This window comes from Anguilla rostrata, chromosome 12 (assembly GCF_018555375.3).
Source record: "Anguilla rostrata isolate EN2019 chromosome 12, ASM1855537v3, whole genome shotgun sequence".
Taxonomy (NCBI): Eukaryota; Metazoa; Chordata; class Actinopteri; order Anguilliformes; family Anguillidae; genus Anguilla; species Anguilla rostrata.
Window position 1 is genome coordinate 37,163,544 of NC_057944.1, and position 17,530 is coordinate 37,181,073.

Genomic DNA, 17,530 nt, shown 5'->3' on the forward strand with positions numbered 1-17,530 from the left:
GTGCTGAAGCAATATTCCCTGCAGCTCACCAGGGGAACCACGGAGTGCTGAGCTCGGAGGAGTCTGCTCTCTCATCTGACCCCGCTATTGCATCACTTCGGTATTTCAGTCGGGAAGGCAGGGTGGGCAGCACCCGGTGGGGGGGGGGGGGGGGCACGTGACCCAGGAGCGGGACGGGACGGTCTCCAGCGAATCATGTGAGCCGCGAGCCGCTCTTTTTCCACACACATCCTCCCGAAAATAATGCTGTCAATCAGCCCACAGAGGCGACGCCCACACACAAAAACTCCCTCAGCTACACAAAACACACAAAACTCCCTCAGCTACACAAAACACACAAAACTCCCCCAGCCACATAAACCTCCATCAGCAACACAAAACACACAAACCTCCCCCAGCCACACAAACCTCCATCAGCCACACAAAACACACAAACCTCCCCCAGCCACACAAACCTCCATCAGCTACACAAAACACACAAAACTCCCCCAGCCACACAAACCTCCATCAGCAACACAAAACACACAAACCTCCCCCAGCCACACAAACCACAATCAGCAACACAAAACACACAAACCTCCCAGCCACACAAACTCCATCACACACAAACACACAACCTCCAGCCACACAAACCTCCATCAGCTACACAAAACACACAAAACTCCCCCAGCCACAAAACCTTCATCAGCAACACAAACACACAAACCCACAGCTCACAAAACACACAAACCTCCTCAGCACACAAACACAACCTAACAAACCTCCATCAGCTACACAAAACACAAAACTCCCCCAGCCACACAAACCTCCATCAGCACACAAAACACACAAATCCCAGCCACACAAACTCCATCAGCACACAAACAACAAACTCCTCCCAGCACACAAAACCACCACAAAACACAAAACCCTCAGCCACACAAACCCCACAGACCAACACAACTCCCAGCCACACAACTCACAGCAACAAACACAAACCTCCCCCAGCCACACAAACCACCATCAGCAACACAAAACTCACTCAGTCACACAAAACTCCCTCACATGGGGAAAGAGCAAACAGAAACAGAGGGAACAGGAGAGCCAACTCCAGAGAGAGAAAGACAAAGAAAGGGAGGGGTGTGCCACCCACCTGTGCGGTCTCTGCCTGTTCCAGCATCTCTTCAAATTCCTCATAGTCTTCATCATCAGGATCCGCGCCTGACAACCTGGCTGCCCGAGCCATGAAGTATGGAGGCAGCTCCCCAATGGCCGTGCCTGCGCCCTGTACACACACACGCACACACACACACACACGCACGCACACACACACACCACACGCACACACCACGCACACACACACACGACACACACCACACACACACACACACCACACACACACGCACCACACACACACACGCACACACACACGCACACACACACGCACACACACACAACCACACACGCACACACACCACACCACACACGCACACACACAGCACCGCACACACACCACGCACACACACACCGCACACACACAGCACACACCCCACACACACACACACACGCACACATGCAGGCACACACACAGGCACACGTACACACACACACGCACACACACGCAGGCACACACGCATCAGCATCAGACAAAAGTACTCTCACATCCTCATATTTTTACAATAATCATAAGTGGAAACAAGACCCGAGTTATATCTGAGAAATAACAGTTTCAGTTTTCTTTTTTTTGTTTAAAAAAAAAAAAAAAAAAATGAAACCCAGACACAGGGAGTGTGGAATATTAATGTAAATGTGCATGCACAAGCACACACACTCTCACAGACTCTCACGCACACACACACACACACACTCACTCACTCACTCACTCACTCACTCACTCACTCACTCACTCACTCACTCACTCACTCACTCTCTCACTCTCTCACTCCTCTCTCACTCTCCACTCTCCTCACTCTCTCACTACTCTCCATCCTCACTCCTCACTCTCCTCACTCATCACACACACACACACACACACAGACCCAAAGCTGTGTTCCTTCCTAAGCAGCATTAACTCTCGAGGCCTGCTCATTCCCACAGGCCCTCACTCACACATCCTGGCGGACAGAGGCAGTGGATGGGAACGTGTGGGCGTGTGGTGTGGTGGGGGGGGGGGGCGTGAGGGCTGGTGCTGGTGGTGGGGGGGGGCGTGAGGGCTGGTGCTGGTGGTGGGGGGGGGGGCCCGTGAGGGCTGGTGCTGGTGCTGGGGGGGCGTGAGGCTGGTGCTGGGGGTCGTGGGGTGGGTGCTGGTGGGTGGGGGGGGGGGGGTAGGGCTGGTGCTGGTGCTAGGGGGGCTGGGTGGTGCTGGTGCTGGTGGGGGGGGGGTCCGTGTGGGCGGTGCTGGTGCTGGTGGTGGGGGGGGGGGGGCGTGAGGGCTGGTGCTGGTGGGGGGGGGGGGGGTGAGGCTGGTGCTGGTGGTGGGGGGGGGGGCCCGTGAGGGCTGGTGCTGGTGGTGGTGGGGGCGTGAGGGGGGGCGTGGGCTGGTGCGTGGTGCTGGGGGGGCCCGTGTGGGCTGGTGCTGGTGCTGGTGGTGGGGGGGGTCCGTGTGGGCTGGTGCTGGGGGGGTCCGAGCGCTGCACTCACCCACATGCAGGCCTCCAGCCGGACCTTGGTCATGATGGTCCAGAGGGAGATGCTCCCGTCCAGGACGTCCTCGTCGGGGCAGATGATTTCGTCGGGGTAGGGCGGCTCGGGGAAGCCCACGGAGCCGCACTCGTAGGCGGCCAGCGTGACCGAGGCGATGTGGGGACCCTGCGAAGACGGACGTCACCATCATCATCGTCACAGCGGCACCATCGTCTCAAACACAACATCCCGTACGATCACAACATCCTGTGTGACGGCGCTTGGACCGTGAGCCTCTGGGCTCACACTGAGAGAGAGGGAAACTGGTTTTGGTCCCTGAAGTCTCTCCTGTGTAGTCATAGCCGAGTTTGTACTGAGTTTGCAGCACTGCGCTGAAACTCAGTACTAAAGTTAAGGGAAATAAAGTGTGTGTGTGGGGGGGGGGGGGGGGGGGTTTGGAGGAATTCCATTCATTTCTCAAAATGGTCCTCAGTGGAAAATGTCTTCTAAAACATACACAAATGCACTTTATCTTGAAAAAAAAAACCACTTGGGAGTCATGTGATGTCACAATCAGGCCCAATGCTTGATGGGACTCCTGAGAATGGATTCTGCCACAAAAGAGGCCTTCCCTAGTGCTCTTAGTGCCGATTCTCCTCCTGACTCATCAGTGACATCATCAAAGTGTCTGGGAAAAGGACTGAATAAAAACAACACAATTACATCTTATTTCCCACACCCCATCGAAGGTCTGATCACCATGTGCACAACAGACACAAACTCCAACACCACTGCACACACTCTGAGACCTGTGACATGTTCACTTCACAACGAAATCCAGCACACACAACTCAAGCTCACGCAAAACACCCGTAAGCAAGAGTCATCTACATTACAACCGAAAACTGAGCAAGAGCAGCGCTCAAAGGAGGAGGAGGAGAAGGAGAAGGAGAAGGAGAAGGAGAAGGAGAAGGAGAAGGAGAAGGAGAAGGAGAAGGAGAAGGAGAAGGAGAAGGAGAAGGAGAAGGAGAAGGAGAAGGAGAAGGAGAAGGAGAAGGAGAAGGAGAAGGAGAAGGAGAAGGAGAAGGAGAAGGAGAAGGAGAAGGAGAATCATCAGATGAGGGATCAGAAGAAGAATCAGATGAGGGATCGGCCGAGCACATTCAGGGAAAGTCCCTCTTTCATCGCGCACAAAGCAACACTTCTGAGGCATAATCAGCAGTCAGCTTCATCTTTTGGCGGGTTCAACAGAGACTTCAGCGACACATTACCGCCAACCGAGAGACGGTTTTCTGGGCCAATCAGGAGACAGCAGACTTCTCATAAATAAGTAATAAATAATAACAGTAATACAGATGCGCAGGCTTGCAGATTCTGTCAGCGCAGTCAAACGCAGTTTGTTCACCGAACTCCTTCCTCAGAGGAGTCTGCTCACGCGCTCTAATAGGTGCAGCCACACACACAGCCGTGCCGAGCCGTTGTTTCGCCAGGCTGGCAAAGTATCGCTCTGGTTCGAGCGTGCTCCGGCACGTCCTGAGCAGCCAATCCCAGACACCGGAACCCTGCCAGAGCGAACATCTGCGCTCTCCTCGAACAATGCCTTTATCAAAGGGCTTATTTACAAAAAGAAAACGCACCAAAACATAACAATCATTTAGAATGGAGATTTTAACGGACTAATGGGCATCTTCCCCCTCTTTCATGTGGGCAAGCAAACCGTGGACCCTCTCTCGCTCGCTCGCCCGATCTTCCGTTCTCTCTCTCCCTCTCTTGCTCTCACGCTCTCTCTTTCTCTGAGAAACAATGTTGAGTCACGACAAAAAAAAAAAAAAAAACAACCCTTGAATCACATCCATTACCCAATAGTTTAACATCCTGTGCCAGAAAACAGCAAAGCAATACTGTGTTTACAGGTTTAGGAAAAGGAAAAAAAAAAACTTTAATAAGATATCCATTAAACAATAGTGACTGTGTGATCACATGCGCCTTAAAAATTATCACTAAATCGGACACCATCTCCCAAATCTGGTACTTAAAAGCAGAAAATGAATCATAGTTCAGAATACTCATGGGATTTCTGCGTCTACCTTTCCCAGTAAAGCCTGCTTCCAGGTTTTCAGAAGTGCAGTGCTGGGAACCATCTTTCAAACAGTGACTACAGTCACTGAGCTTTTAAAGACTCGTGTAGAGTGCCCACACAGGCGGCCGGCCGTCAGGGTTTCAGTGTGTTATTTAAATATCCCCTTAAAGACGCACGGCCAGCGCACGGCCCCACTGCAGCGCCAGGAGCGCAGGGCTTTCAGTGTGTTATTTAAATATCTCCTTAGAGACGCACGGCCAGCGCACGGCCCCACTGCAGCGCCAGGAGCGCAGGGCTTTCAGGTGCAGTGATATGCACTCAAACACACACACACACACACCCGCACACGCACACACATGCACACACACACACACACACACACACATGCACACGCACACCCGCACATGCACACACCCGCACATACACACGCACACACCCGCACGCACACACACATATGCACACACACACACACACACACACACACACACACACACACACACACACACACACGCACACGTCCAGACCAGCCGGGGACACCCTGCTGTACACCCTACGGCGCACCAAGCACAACAGGAAGGGGCTAGCGCTGGTCGAACTGCGGTGCAGCAGGGACAAGGACACCTGGCAACCAAGGTCACCTGGCAACAGAGTGACTGGCAAGGCGAGTGGGAGGAGTCAATGCAGTGGTTCCCAAGCAACCATTGCAGACTGAACCCCACCCTAGGATGAGGCCCAATAGGCCCTCCCAGTAATACTCTTGATTACACGGGCTGGATGCGGTTTGAGAAACTCATGAAGACCCAGGGCCCAGTCTGCTCCAACGACTTTGTCCAGACAGAGCTATTCTGGGAATCAAAGGGATGCCCTCATTTGGCACAGAGTTTAAGGGCAGAAAATGCGAGGCATCTCCACCAACACCAGCTCAAGAGAATGAGATCATCCGCTGGCTCGGAGTACGGTTTCCTGCCCGGAAGAAATTAGCTGTGGGAACGTGGTTTCGAGCCCCCTGCTAGCAAGGAGTACTTCCAGTAGGGGGGCGGGGGAGTTGCCACACAGGGAACTATTTAGCCTTTCAGTCAGACTGAAAAAAAGAAAGAAAAGAAATTGCTCATAGTGTTCATAGTGTCACCAGCTGTGCATTGTAATTATTACAACAAACTCTCAGCACTCCGTGGTCATAATTTTTGAAAATTAAACAGCGAATAGGATAAAGCTTCCATTTTTGTGGCCTGCAATGCTGGTAACTCCTGGTATGGAGAAAATCTATGGCCAGTATTTTTTTTCAGGCATTGGTGATGTCCTGGAGATGGAAGCCACACTCTGGTCACATTTTACACAGGTCACTAACGGTCGCTACTTCACTTACATTTCACAAAGAACAAATGTCTGCACAAAGAAGAGTTTCTATCATTACAGACACACATTTTTGAGGTGTTAAGAGTCTTTGAATGTCTCTCTCTCTCACTCTCTCTCTCAAACATATACACACACACAAGCACGCACACACACACACACACACACACACAATTTAAGTACAAAGACAATGTAATTTATTGTACCATCAATTTGAAATATCCATTTGGAATTCAGTTGGAAACGTTACTGCATCCTTTTTCATATAGTCAGTAGACAAAGTTTCTAAATCAAAACAGAAGGATCTGAGGCAAACTCTCATATTCCGAGTCTCTGTGTCCAAACCACTATTCATCACGGTAGCCTTCACACAAGTTATGAATACAGGCTACACAAAAGTTCATTTATTCGAAGTTCCATTAAAATCAAATACGGTTTCGCTGCAACTCTAGACCAGTGGGCACGAAGCCATCCCGACAGGTCGTGAGAGACACAGCCAAGGTCGCAGGTCCGAAACAGCGAAAAATGTCCTATTATCTAATTTACAGCCCGATGCTCATGTTCTCACTGGGACTCATTTCGGAGGGAGCCTGGGAGGGTGAGACTTGTTGGCCACGGCAGCACACTCACCCACGAGCTCTCACGGGGGTCACATGACCGGCCGGGCGGAAATCCCAGGTCAGACGGGGAAAATGACGCCCACTCGGCTAAGAAGCGCCCCCCCCCCGACCCCGACCCCCGCCTCCTAATTTATGAACGGTGTGACATTTGATGAGCACCCATGCTTCTGAGGGGAAACCGCAGACACAGGAAGCACTGTAGAGGGGGAGGTGTGTGTGTGTGTGTGTGTGTGGGGGGGGGGGGGCTGGGGGAGGAGGCGGGGCCAGGTGTCTTATTCCAGCCTCCACGCAGTCAATGGGGACGGAGACGCACACGGAAAGCCCCTCTCAGCCCCCGCTTCTGCTTTCTGCGCTCTCTCCCTTTCCCTTTGTTCTACAACTCACAGCACTCTTTGTCTGTATGCACTGCATGCTGGGAGATATCTGCTCACAGCGCTCTGTCCGTACGCACTGCATGCTGGGAGATATCTGCTCACAGCGCTCTGTCCGTACGCACTGCATGCTGGGAGATATCTGCTCACAGCGCTCTGTCCGTACGCACTGCATGCTGGGAGATATCTGCTCACAGCGCTCTGTCCGTACGCACTGCATGCTGGGAGGTATCAGCTCACAGCGATGTTTGTCCGCATGCACTGCATGCTGGGAGGTATCAGCTCACAGCGATGTTTGTCCGCATGCACTGCATGCTGGGAGGTATCAGCTCACAGCGATGTTTGTCCGCATGCACTGCATGCTGGGAGGTATCAGCTCACAGCGCTCTGTCTGTACGCACTGCATGCTGGGAGGTATCTGCTCACAGCGCTCTGTCCGTACGCACTGCATGCTGGGAGATATCTGCTCACAGCGCTCTGTCCGTACGCACTGCATGCTGGGAGATATCTGCTCACAGCGCTCTGTCTGTACGCACTGCATGCTGGGAGGTATCAGCTCACAGCGCTCTGTCCGTACGCACTGCATGCTGGGAGATATCTGCTCACAGCGCTCTGTCCGTACGCACTGCATGCTGGGAGATATCTGCTCACAGCGCTCTGTCCGTACGCACTGCATGCTGGGAGATATCTGCTCACAGCGCTCTGTCCGTACGCACTGCATGCTGGGAGGTATCAGCTCACAGCGCTCTGTCTGCACGCACTGCATGCTGGGAGGTATCAGCTCACAGCGCTCTGTCCGTACGCACTGCATGCTGGGAGATATCAGCTCACAGCGCTCTGTCTGCACGCACTGCATGCTGGGAGGTATCAGCTCACAGCGCTCTGTCCGTACGCACTGCATGCTGGGAGATATCTGCTCACAGCGCTCTGTCCGTACGCACTGCATGCTGGGAGATATCTGCTCACAGCGCTCTGTCCGTACGCACTGCATGCTGGGAGGTATCAGCTCACAGCGCTCTGTCTGCACGCACTGCATGCTGGGAGGTATCAGCTCACAGCGATGTTTGTCCGCATGCACTGCATGCTGGGAGGTATCAGCTCACAGCGCTCTTTGTCCGTACGCACTGCATGCTGGGAGATGTCTGCTCACAGCGCTCTGTCCGTACGCACTGCATGCTGGGAGATATCTGCTCACAGCACTCTGTCCGTACGCACTGCATGCTGGGAGGTATTTGCACACTCACAGGCTGTGGGGGTTCCACAGTGCCGGAAGCTTCCGTAGCCTAGCCGCCGACCGTGTGCGCGGCGTCTTTGAAGCTAACGCGCGGATTTGGTGTGAAAGACGCCACTGTGTCTCCTGTCCTGGGGGCACTTCTGGGCATTTGATACGTTGAATTTTTTCTTCTTCTTCTTTTTTTTTAAACCCTGTTAAATACCTTTGAGTGCCGTGTGCCAGAGCAGGCGTACGGTTAAACATGAGCGTGCGTTGGCACTAGTCAGGCGAGACGCTTGTGTCCAGACGGGACTCTTCGCTTCGTCCGAGCGGAGCGGTTTCCCGTCTCCGTGAGTTTCTGCAGCCGCCGCGTGTCAGAGCACGGCTCGCGTGGCGCGAGCTCCAGGAGCCGCCACCCACTGCGATGCTCTCGCTGTTTACAGCGTCCGCGCTGCACCAGAAACAACAGCACGTCCGCCAGGCGAGAGCGACGGACAGAAACTTTCCCGGTTTCCATGGTGAATAAGTTCCAAAAAAATTTTTTTTGGAAGAGCTCTGATGACAAAACCGTCATCGAGATATTAAGCCTTAATTAATCTGCAGAAATATTCACAGAGTCCATAAAATATGACACTTCAGAGCCCAGCGGTTTCCTCGGCAACAAATCCTAGCGCTACGCACCGACGTGTCTGTCCAGACCTGCCTGCTTACATTACATTGCAATGACTGGGCGGATGCTCGTATCCACAGCAACGACCAGTAGCGGAGAACATCGGTGTTACTCTCAGAAACACAAAAATGCAGAATCACTAAGGAGGCTCAGGGCCCACCTATAATCAGTAAGTGTAATTTAAACCCTAACAAACAATAAGCGCATTGTAACAAAACAATAAAATGAGTCACTTTGACCTACGAAGTTAGAACATAATAACTGATGCTGAAAGGTCCTAGAAGGACCAATGAATATGACATCTCAATGCAAAAAGAAAGGAGACACGCTGGCTTTGAAAAGCACTTCCGCGGTAACTCCCGGAGGTCACGTTCAAAAAGCTAAATCCGTCATGTGCAACTCATCAGGGAAAAGCCGTCTTTAAAAAAAAAAAAAAGAAAAGGCATAAAGTTTCAGGTGGTTTCAGTTTTTAAAAATAGCTTACTCATCACCGGCACAGACAGCATCTGATAGCGTGCAGATGTTGATTGGCCACCAGGTGGAGAAGACGTTGAGTCACCCGGAGGCCGACATAAATCTCCAGACGAGACCAGACGGGGGGGGGGGGGGGGGGGTGGTTTTAAAGGGGATCTGCTGGCCGCGGTCTGGCTGTGTCATGTGACCCCCCCCAGGACGAGGCGACTCCGCAGGGGACGCACGATACCGCTGACCGCGGTGTCAGCCGCTCAAAGGCGTCGCCTCGTAAAGAGAGAGCTCGACGTGACTCAGTTCCCCAAAAACGCGGCAAATCACGCCAGGGCTGGATCTTCTGCAGAAGGATGACATAGCCTTCAGAGAAGTGGCGGGGGGGGGGCGGGATGTTATTCCTATAAAGAGGATAACAATTTTTTTTTATTTTTTATCTACTGACACTCAGCACAGGAAACGGTGTCCGTCTGGCTCGCCATGTCCCATGACTGCGTGTGACGCTCGCAGCTGAATCAGTGAGAATTTCAGCCAGCTTTCCCTCGTGCGCAGAGCTGCTCGCGAGCGGCCAGCGGCGCAGCAAACGGCTCCAGCGACCCGGCTGTCCAAGAGCCTCCTCACTGCTGCCACGGCTGTCCAACAGCCTCCTCACCGCTGCCACGGCTGTCCAACAGCCTCCTCACCGCTGCCACGGCTGTCCAACAGCCTCCTCACCGCTGCCACGGCTGTCCAACAGCCTCCTCACCGCTGCCACGGCTGTCCAACAACCTCCTCACCGCTGCCACGGCTGTCCAACAGCCTCCTCACCGCTGCCATGGCTGTCCAACAGCCTCCTCACCGCTGCCACGGCTGCCCAACAGCCTCCTCACCGCTGCCACGGCTGCCCAAGAGCCTCCTCACCGCTGCCACGGCTGTCCAACAGCCTCCTCACCGCTGCCACGGCTGTCCAACAGCCTCCTCACCGCTGCCACGGCTGTCCAACAGCCTCCTCACCGCTGCCACGGCTGTCCAACAGCCTCCTCACCGCTGCCACGGCTGCCCAAAAGCCTCCTCACCGCTGCCACGGCTGTCCAACAGCCTCCTCACCGCTGCCACGGCTGTCCAACAGCCTCCTCACCGCTGCCACGGCTGTCCAACAGCCTCCTCACCGCTGCCACGGCTGTCCAACAGCCTCCTCACCGCTGCCACGGCTGTCCAACAGCCTCCTCACCGTTGCCACGGCTGTCCAACAGCCTCCTCACCGCTGCCACGGCTGTCCAACAGCCTCCTCACCGCTGCCACGGCTGTCCAACAGCCTCCTCACCGCTGCCACGGCTGTCCAACGGCCTCCTCACCGCTGCCACGGCTGTCCAACAGCCTCCTCACCGCTGCCACGGCTGTCCAACGGCCTCCTCACCGCTGCCACGGCTGTCCAACAGCCTCCTCACCCTGCCACGGCTGTCCAACAGCCTCCTCACCGTTGCCACGGCTGTCCAACAGCCTCCTCACCGCTGCCACGGCTGTCCAACAGCCTCCTCACCGCTGCCACGGCTGTCCAACAGCCTCCTCACCGCTGCCACGGCTGTCCAACGGCCTCCTCACCGCTGCCACGGCTGTCCAACAACCTCCTCACCGCTGCCACGGCTGTCCAACAGCCTCCTCACCGCTGCCAAGGCTGTCCAACAGCCTCCTCACCGCTGCCACGGCTGCCCAACAGCCTCCTCACCGCTGCCACGGCTGCCCAAGAGCCTCCTCACCGCTGCCACGGCTGTCCAACAGCCTCCTCACCGCTGCCACGGCTGTCCAACAGCCTCCTCACCGCTGCCACGGCTGTCCAACAGCCTCCTCACCGCTGCCACGGCTGTCCAACAGCCTCCTCACCGCTGCCACGGCTGCCCAAAAGCCTCCTCACCGCTGCCACGGCTGTCCAACAGCCTCCTCACCGCTGCCACGGCTGTCCAACAGCCTCCTCACCGCTGCCACGGCTGTCCAACAGCCTCCTCACCGCTGCCACGGCTGTCCAACAGCCTCCTCACCGCTGCCACGGCTGTCCAACAGCTCCTCACCGTTGCCACGGCTGTCCAACAGCCTCCTCACCGCTGCCACGGCTGTCCAACAGCCTCCTCACCGCTGCCACGGCTGTCCAACAGCCTCCTCACCGCTGCCACGGCTGTCCAACGGCCTCCTCACCGCTGCCACGGCTGTCCAACAGCCTCCTCACCGCTGCCACGGCTGTCCAACGGCCTCCTCACCGCTGCCACGGCTGTCCAAGGGCCTCCTCACCGCTGCCACGGCTGTCCAAGAGCCTCCTCACCGCTGCCACGGCTGCCCAAGAGCCTCCTCACCGCTGCCACGGCTGTCCAACAGCCTCCTCACCGCTGCCACGGCTGTCCAACAGCCTCCTCACCGCTGCCACGGCTGTCCAACAGCCTCCTCACCGCTGCCACGGCTGTCCAACAGCCTCCTCACCACTGCCACGGCTGCGTGAGCAGAGTGCTGGAGACTCACCGGGACCACCTGAGCCAGCCTCAGACACGGTACGCACTGATGTGGCCATCAGTAACTTAATTTCTGGGGAGGGGCGAGGGTGGGGGGGTGGGGGGGGGTGACCGATCCCGCACTGCCACACTTGGGAGAAAACAAGCGGAAGCAGAACATGCAACTGCACAGTAGAAGTCAGTTTAAAAATAATAAAGAAAACTAAGATGTGATTGGATGAAAAAGAAGAGGGGGCGGGCCCCCAACCAAGGGAATATAATGTAAGGTATTCAAGCAGAAACCTCAAGTCTAGCGCTTAATTTGAGATAATTAGTATTCATTATCCCATTACATTAATGTTAGGGTCTATTACACCAAGACAAGAGAATGATCATGAATTCATTTGGCGGGGGGGGGGGGGGGTCGGGAGGGGAAACAAATCAGTCCCTCCACTGTTTCTGTCATGTAGACGCATTCATCATTAGGATTTCTGCAGTAGACATATCACTTCAGCCCTGAATGATAAGAAAACGTCCATTCATGCTAGCAAACACAGCCTATGAAGACAGCACAACTACAAGCTAAACACGGTGACGCAGGAAGTAGCGAGACGCTAGCCACGGTAGATGCTAGCTCTTTCACCGTACAGAGTTTCTTTACTCTGCTGTTTTTTTACAAACATCTCCGTGTGACCCTAAATCATTCTGATGAACTGGGATAAAAACAGACGGGGATTTGAAATCCCATTTCTCTCTCTCTATTACAGCACGTTATGCTAACTGCAGTTGAGGAAGTCAGATATTGTTTTTAGAGAGAGTGGGGGGGGGGGCAGGGGGGGGATTTCTTTCATCAGAACACTAATCTGTGTAACACAAAGTATGAGTTCAGTTCCTTTTTTTGGGGGGGCCACAATGACTTGATAACACATTACAGGATGTAATGGGGGTGATAGCTTGAACACTGTCGCAGACGGTTTCCCCCAGTGGTAAAGGATGACTTTCACATCGCAGGCCAGCACTTACAATCACAATTTACGATTCAGCCATTTGGGTGGACGCTTTTAGCCGAAGCAACTCCACAAAAGTGCATTTCACTTCAGGAACCAATTCATACGGGGGATTTTCCTGCCTCCTTTCAAGACAATCTGAGGAATTTTAACAGGCCGGGAGTCACGCCAGAGAAGTGGCAGAGATCACCGGCCACATCAGAGCCCAAAGATGGGGTACAGACCACAGCTCGCCCCCCCCCACACCCACCCCCAGAGTCAGCGCCACAAACCAGACCACAGACTCCCCCGCACCCGTCTCCACGTGAACGGGGGCAGGAATGCCACGTTTCGAAGCCCCGCCCACTCCGCTCCTGTACGGGAGGAACCATAAGACAGCCCATCACTGTCAGCCTCGCCCTGCCTGAGATCATTAACATTACAAATGCTCAGCTACAAACAAAAAAAGAGAAAAAAAGAAAAGGAAGTACAAAGTGCAGGAGAGGTGGGAGAGTGGAAAAAGATAGAGGGAGGCAAAGAGAACGAGTAGGAGCATGAGAGTGGGAAAGGAAAAGGAAAGATAAGGACAAGACAGAGTGAGTGGGAGAAGGAGAGGAGGAGGAGGTAAGGGAGATGGGGACAATCGGAAATGGAGAAGGGGAGACAGGGATCAAGCGCAGAAGGGAGAAGGGAGTGTGAAAGCAAAGGAAAGAGTGAGCGAGGATGAGGCGAATGGGGGAGGGAGAGAGGGAGGGAGGGAGAGAGAGGGAGAGAGAGAGAGAGAGAGGGAGCAAGAGGGTGAGAGAGAGAGGCAGAGAGAGAGAGGGAGGAGCGGATGAGAGAGAGAGAGAAAGAGAGAGAGGGTGGGAGAGGGAGGCAGCGAGAGAGAGAGAGAGAGAGAGAGAGAGGGTGGGAGAGAGGGAGGAGCGGATGAGAGAGAGAGAGAGAGAGAGAGGGTGGGAGAGGGCTGCAGAGTTCTCTCTCAGGACTGACAGCTCAGACGGGCGTGACAAGCCGACCTGTGGGCGGAGCCCCGTGACTACAGCTCTGGGGTTACCGCGGTTACCACTCCTCAAACCACGGTTCTCAAGTGAGCGCAGAACGCTACTCTGCGCCGCTCTGCTGCCGGGAGGGGGGGCGGTGGTCCTGCTCCGGTCTGGTTCCGCGATCGCTGCCGTGTTTACTTTGGACAACGCCGCACTCCGCCCCCGCCCCGTCCCGACCCGAGACGCGCATCACCTGTCGCACTTTCCCCCTGAGGAGCGCGTGCGAGGGGCGCGTGCCTGGCGCTGATCTAGAGCCGTTTCGAACCCCCGGATCAGCGCGATCTGAGGCCGCTCGACCCGCCACGCGGTTTCACGCGAGGTCGGCTCGAGCGCGCGCAAGGCCCTGACTCAAATCTTATCTGAAATAAACGCATTTCACCGCGCAAACATTTTAATTATCCCATATTTTTTTTCCCCCCGTCCTGTCTACCGTGATGTCATTTCTCAGCCATGCTACACACCCATATATGGCGAAATAGAGGGGGTGAAAAAAAGGCAAATTTCGTGAAAAGAATAATCCGCTGCGTTGAGTCAGGAGGGGGGGCTTCAACTTGTCAAGTGAATAAGACCTCTCGGGAAGCAGCACTGCGATGCGTCACTGGGTCTTCCCAGGGCACATAACATTTTTCACATTTTTAAGTACATATCCAGAGAGTAAAAGAAATAAACAGTGAGGACACAACAGCGTAGGGAGGGTTTCATTCATTGAAAAGTCCGTCACGTTGGCTCAGGAATTCCCCCGCTTCCTTCGGATAAGCCAGCGGAGGGAGGGACTCTGAGGCGCCGTCTCTCACACATCGTCCGTCACCGGCAAAAACGCGCGTCGGGGGACGAGGGGGGGAGGAGGAGCAGCGCGGCGTTCGCTGCCTGGTCCCTCACGCCGGGGACACGGCGCGGTCAGTCTGCCGCTGGACTCAAGGCCCGCCGCGAGCCTGAGGCCTACGAGAGTCCGCTCGCGTCACGAGCGAAGCTCCCCAGGGAACGGGCCGCGTCACGAAGTACGCGCGCACACACACACACACACACACACACACACACACACACACACACGCACACACACACTCACACACACACACTCACACACACACAGCCCGGAGCCTCAGCGTGTGCATGCGCGACAGTCAGAAATGAGCAGAGAAAAAAAGGCAAGTGGCGCCACCTAGTGTTCATACTGGGTACGGTCCCAGTGAGCACAAGCCAAAGTCTAGTAATCAGCTACTTCTCAACCTTTCTCCTAGAATTTCTGTACTACTATGCCTTAGAATTAATTATGTAAATAACTCCCTTTGAAACAAATTCAGGTGCAGTTTCATTATGCAATTCCAGATATTTTCACATGCACACAGCGATAGATCTGACAGTAAACAGTGGGTACACTGCCTCCCTACAGCTGAGGACAGGTGAGTAAAGGGGAAGGGGCTGGCGTGTGTGGCGTACTGCTCTTACCAGGTAAAGCAGGAAGGTGTGCAGGCCCGTCCCGAGCCCTACTGACGAGAGGATGCCCAGGCCTACCCAGTAGGCACACCACAGGAACTTCTTCTCCAAGTACTGCACATACTGAGGGGGGGGGGGAGAACAGAAACAAGGGCATTGTGGGTTCAGAACTTGGCTTGACTGAGAGGAAAGGGCTAATTACAATGGCTGGCTTTGTGCGAGCACCCCACTTCCGAGCCGTGCATGGGACACCATCAGTCACAGGCAGCAGCACACTGTGGAGGGCTGGGGGCTGGGGGGGGTTTCTGTACAACTGAGACAGAGAGCAGTTCTTGCAGACGCACAATTACAGGCCAGAGAACCTGGGGTGGCAGTGCAGTGTAACGGGTAAGGAACTGGTCTTGTAAAGGTCACAGGTTCGATTCCCAGGTAGGACACTGCCGTTGTACCCCTGAGCAAGTTGTGTAAGTTGTGTAAGTCGCTCTGGATAGGAGCGTCTGCTAAATGCCTGTGATGTAATGTAAGAACCGTGGCCTTTCTGTCACAGCACAAGACCTTTTACCACCAATGACTGCTCTCTGAATCCTGTCACACTCAGATCACACTCCCACCCCATTCCACAGAGCGCAACCGTAAATAATAATAATCTCTCACAACAATCCTGACAGAAGCTGGAAAATTAACTTGAGGCGCCGAGAAGAGGGAAAGCGGGTGGAGGAGAAATGCGTGAAGACTGCCCCGTTTTCAGCACTGTTCCCGCTCGCTCACCTTCTGATGCGTTCCTTCGATGGAATACGCGACGGAGAAGAACACAAAGAGCAACACGACAGAAAGCACCGCCCCTCTCCGCCGCCACAGCCTGGAAGAAGCGAGAGACGGAAGCACTATAAGGGTGTCCCAGTGGAAATAACAGCCTCATTTCACACAACTGCCCATTCGAATGGGTGGGGGGTTGGGGGGGGGAATAAACCCCGCCCCCCGTCCCCCCTTTAGGGGTGACACAGCTCAGGAGGTAAGACCGATTGTCTGGCAGTCGGAGGGTTGCTGGTTCAAACCCCGCCCTGGGTGTGTCGAAGTGTCCTTGAGCAAGACACCTAACCCCTAACTGCTCTGGCGAATGAGAGGCATCAATTGCAAAGCGCTTTGGATAAAAGCGCTATATAAATGCAGTCCATTTACCATTTAAACCAGCCTATACCAGTCAAGCCAGAGCCTCTCCCCCCCGCAGACCGTTGATGTTTTCCACAACTCGCTGTTTACAGAAAACACGTGAAATGGCTCCACCTTGCATCCGGGTGCGCGGCCTTACCTCCAGCCCCACTCTTTTAAGGTGATCAGGGTCTCCACCAGGAAGTAGCGCAGGGTGAGAATGGGCCTCCTCCACAGCACCAGGGCCAGGCGCTCCTCCCGATCCCGACGCTTCCTTTCGCTGAGAGACACGGGGTCTGGGAACAGAGGGGGGGGGGGAAGGAGCGGCTATCACACAGAGCAAAGGGTTCATCCCAATCCCTCACGTCACCTGCCCTCGCCTCCTCGGCCCTCGCGCGACCTGGAAAACCGACCGAGGTCCAGCTCTCACGCGGACCAAGGGCTCGTTCTAACCGCTCGCTTCATCGGTCTCCTCGGTCCTTGCGTGACCCGGAAAACGCGACGAGATCCGCCATCTCGAAGGACGTTACAAAATGTTGAATGCTCCTCGGAGGAGCGAGGAGGCTCCCGGAGTACGCTTCAGCGAGGACACGAGAGCGCAACCTTCGCGCGAGTATTTTCTTGGGACGCATGACGTATCAACGATCCACCTGTGGATCCACCTCCGCAGATGCTCCACATCTTCTTTTACTGAAACCGTATCTTTCAAAGAAGCGCCCTTCTCTATATCCACCACGCGCAGACAGGCTTTGGGCTATTTTTTTCCCCACTTGGTGGCACATACCTTTATGACAAAAGCAGCTTATCGCCTGTCATTACAGCTTTTGGTTTCAGCAACTGTCAAGACCTTACTCTTGGGGATGCTCCAGTCTGTTCAGTCCGCCATTTTGACAACTAGAGCCAGAAAGCAAGCATCAAAGTTTTCAATGTGGCGATTTTTGGGCAAGGCTGCAAACTGCAAAATGGGAGAGTTCTCGAGGACAGAGATGTCGAAGAACCCAGGGCTGTGCCTGCTTTTTGCAACGCCAGCTCGAAGGTTCTTCACAGGATAAAGTGAAGTCTTCACTGTCACTAAATACTGCTCCA

General features: G+C 54.7%; 1 protein-coding gene across 1 annotated transcript in view; it reads right to left on the minus strand.

Moving 5' to 3' along the window:
- The window catches only part of vmp1 (vacuole membrane protein 1), a 42,965-nt gene that overhangs the window by 21,933 nt on the left and 3,502 nt on the right, over nucleotides 1-17,530 (minus strand). Inside the window, exons 3-7 of the mRNA XM_064301105.1 lie at nucleotides 16,605-16,740; nucleotides 16,064-16,154; nucleotides 15,308-15,418; nucleotides 2,620-2,787; nucleotides 1,133-1,264 (exon numbers count right to left, since the gene is read on the minus strand). Coding sequence (XP_064157175.1) covers nucleotides 1,133-1,264; nucleotides 2,620-2,787; nucleotides 15,308-15,418; nucleotides 16,064-16,154; nucleotides 16,605-16,740 — 638 coding nt within the window. The remainder of the gene's footprint in view (nucleotides 1-1,132; nucleotides 1,265-2,619; nucleotides 2,788-15,307; nucleotides 15,419-16,063; nucleotides 16,155-16,604; nucleotides 16,741-17,530) is intronic.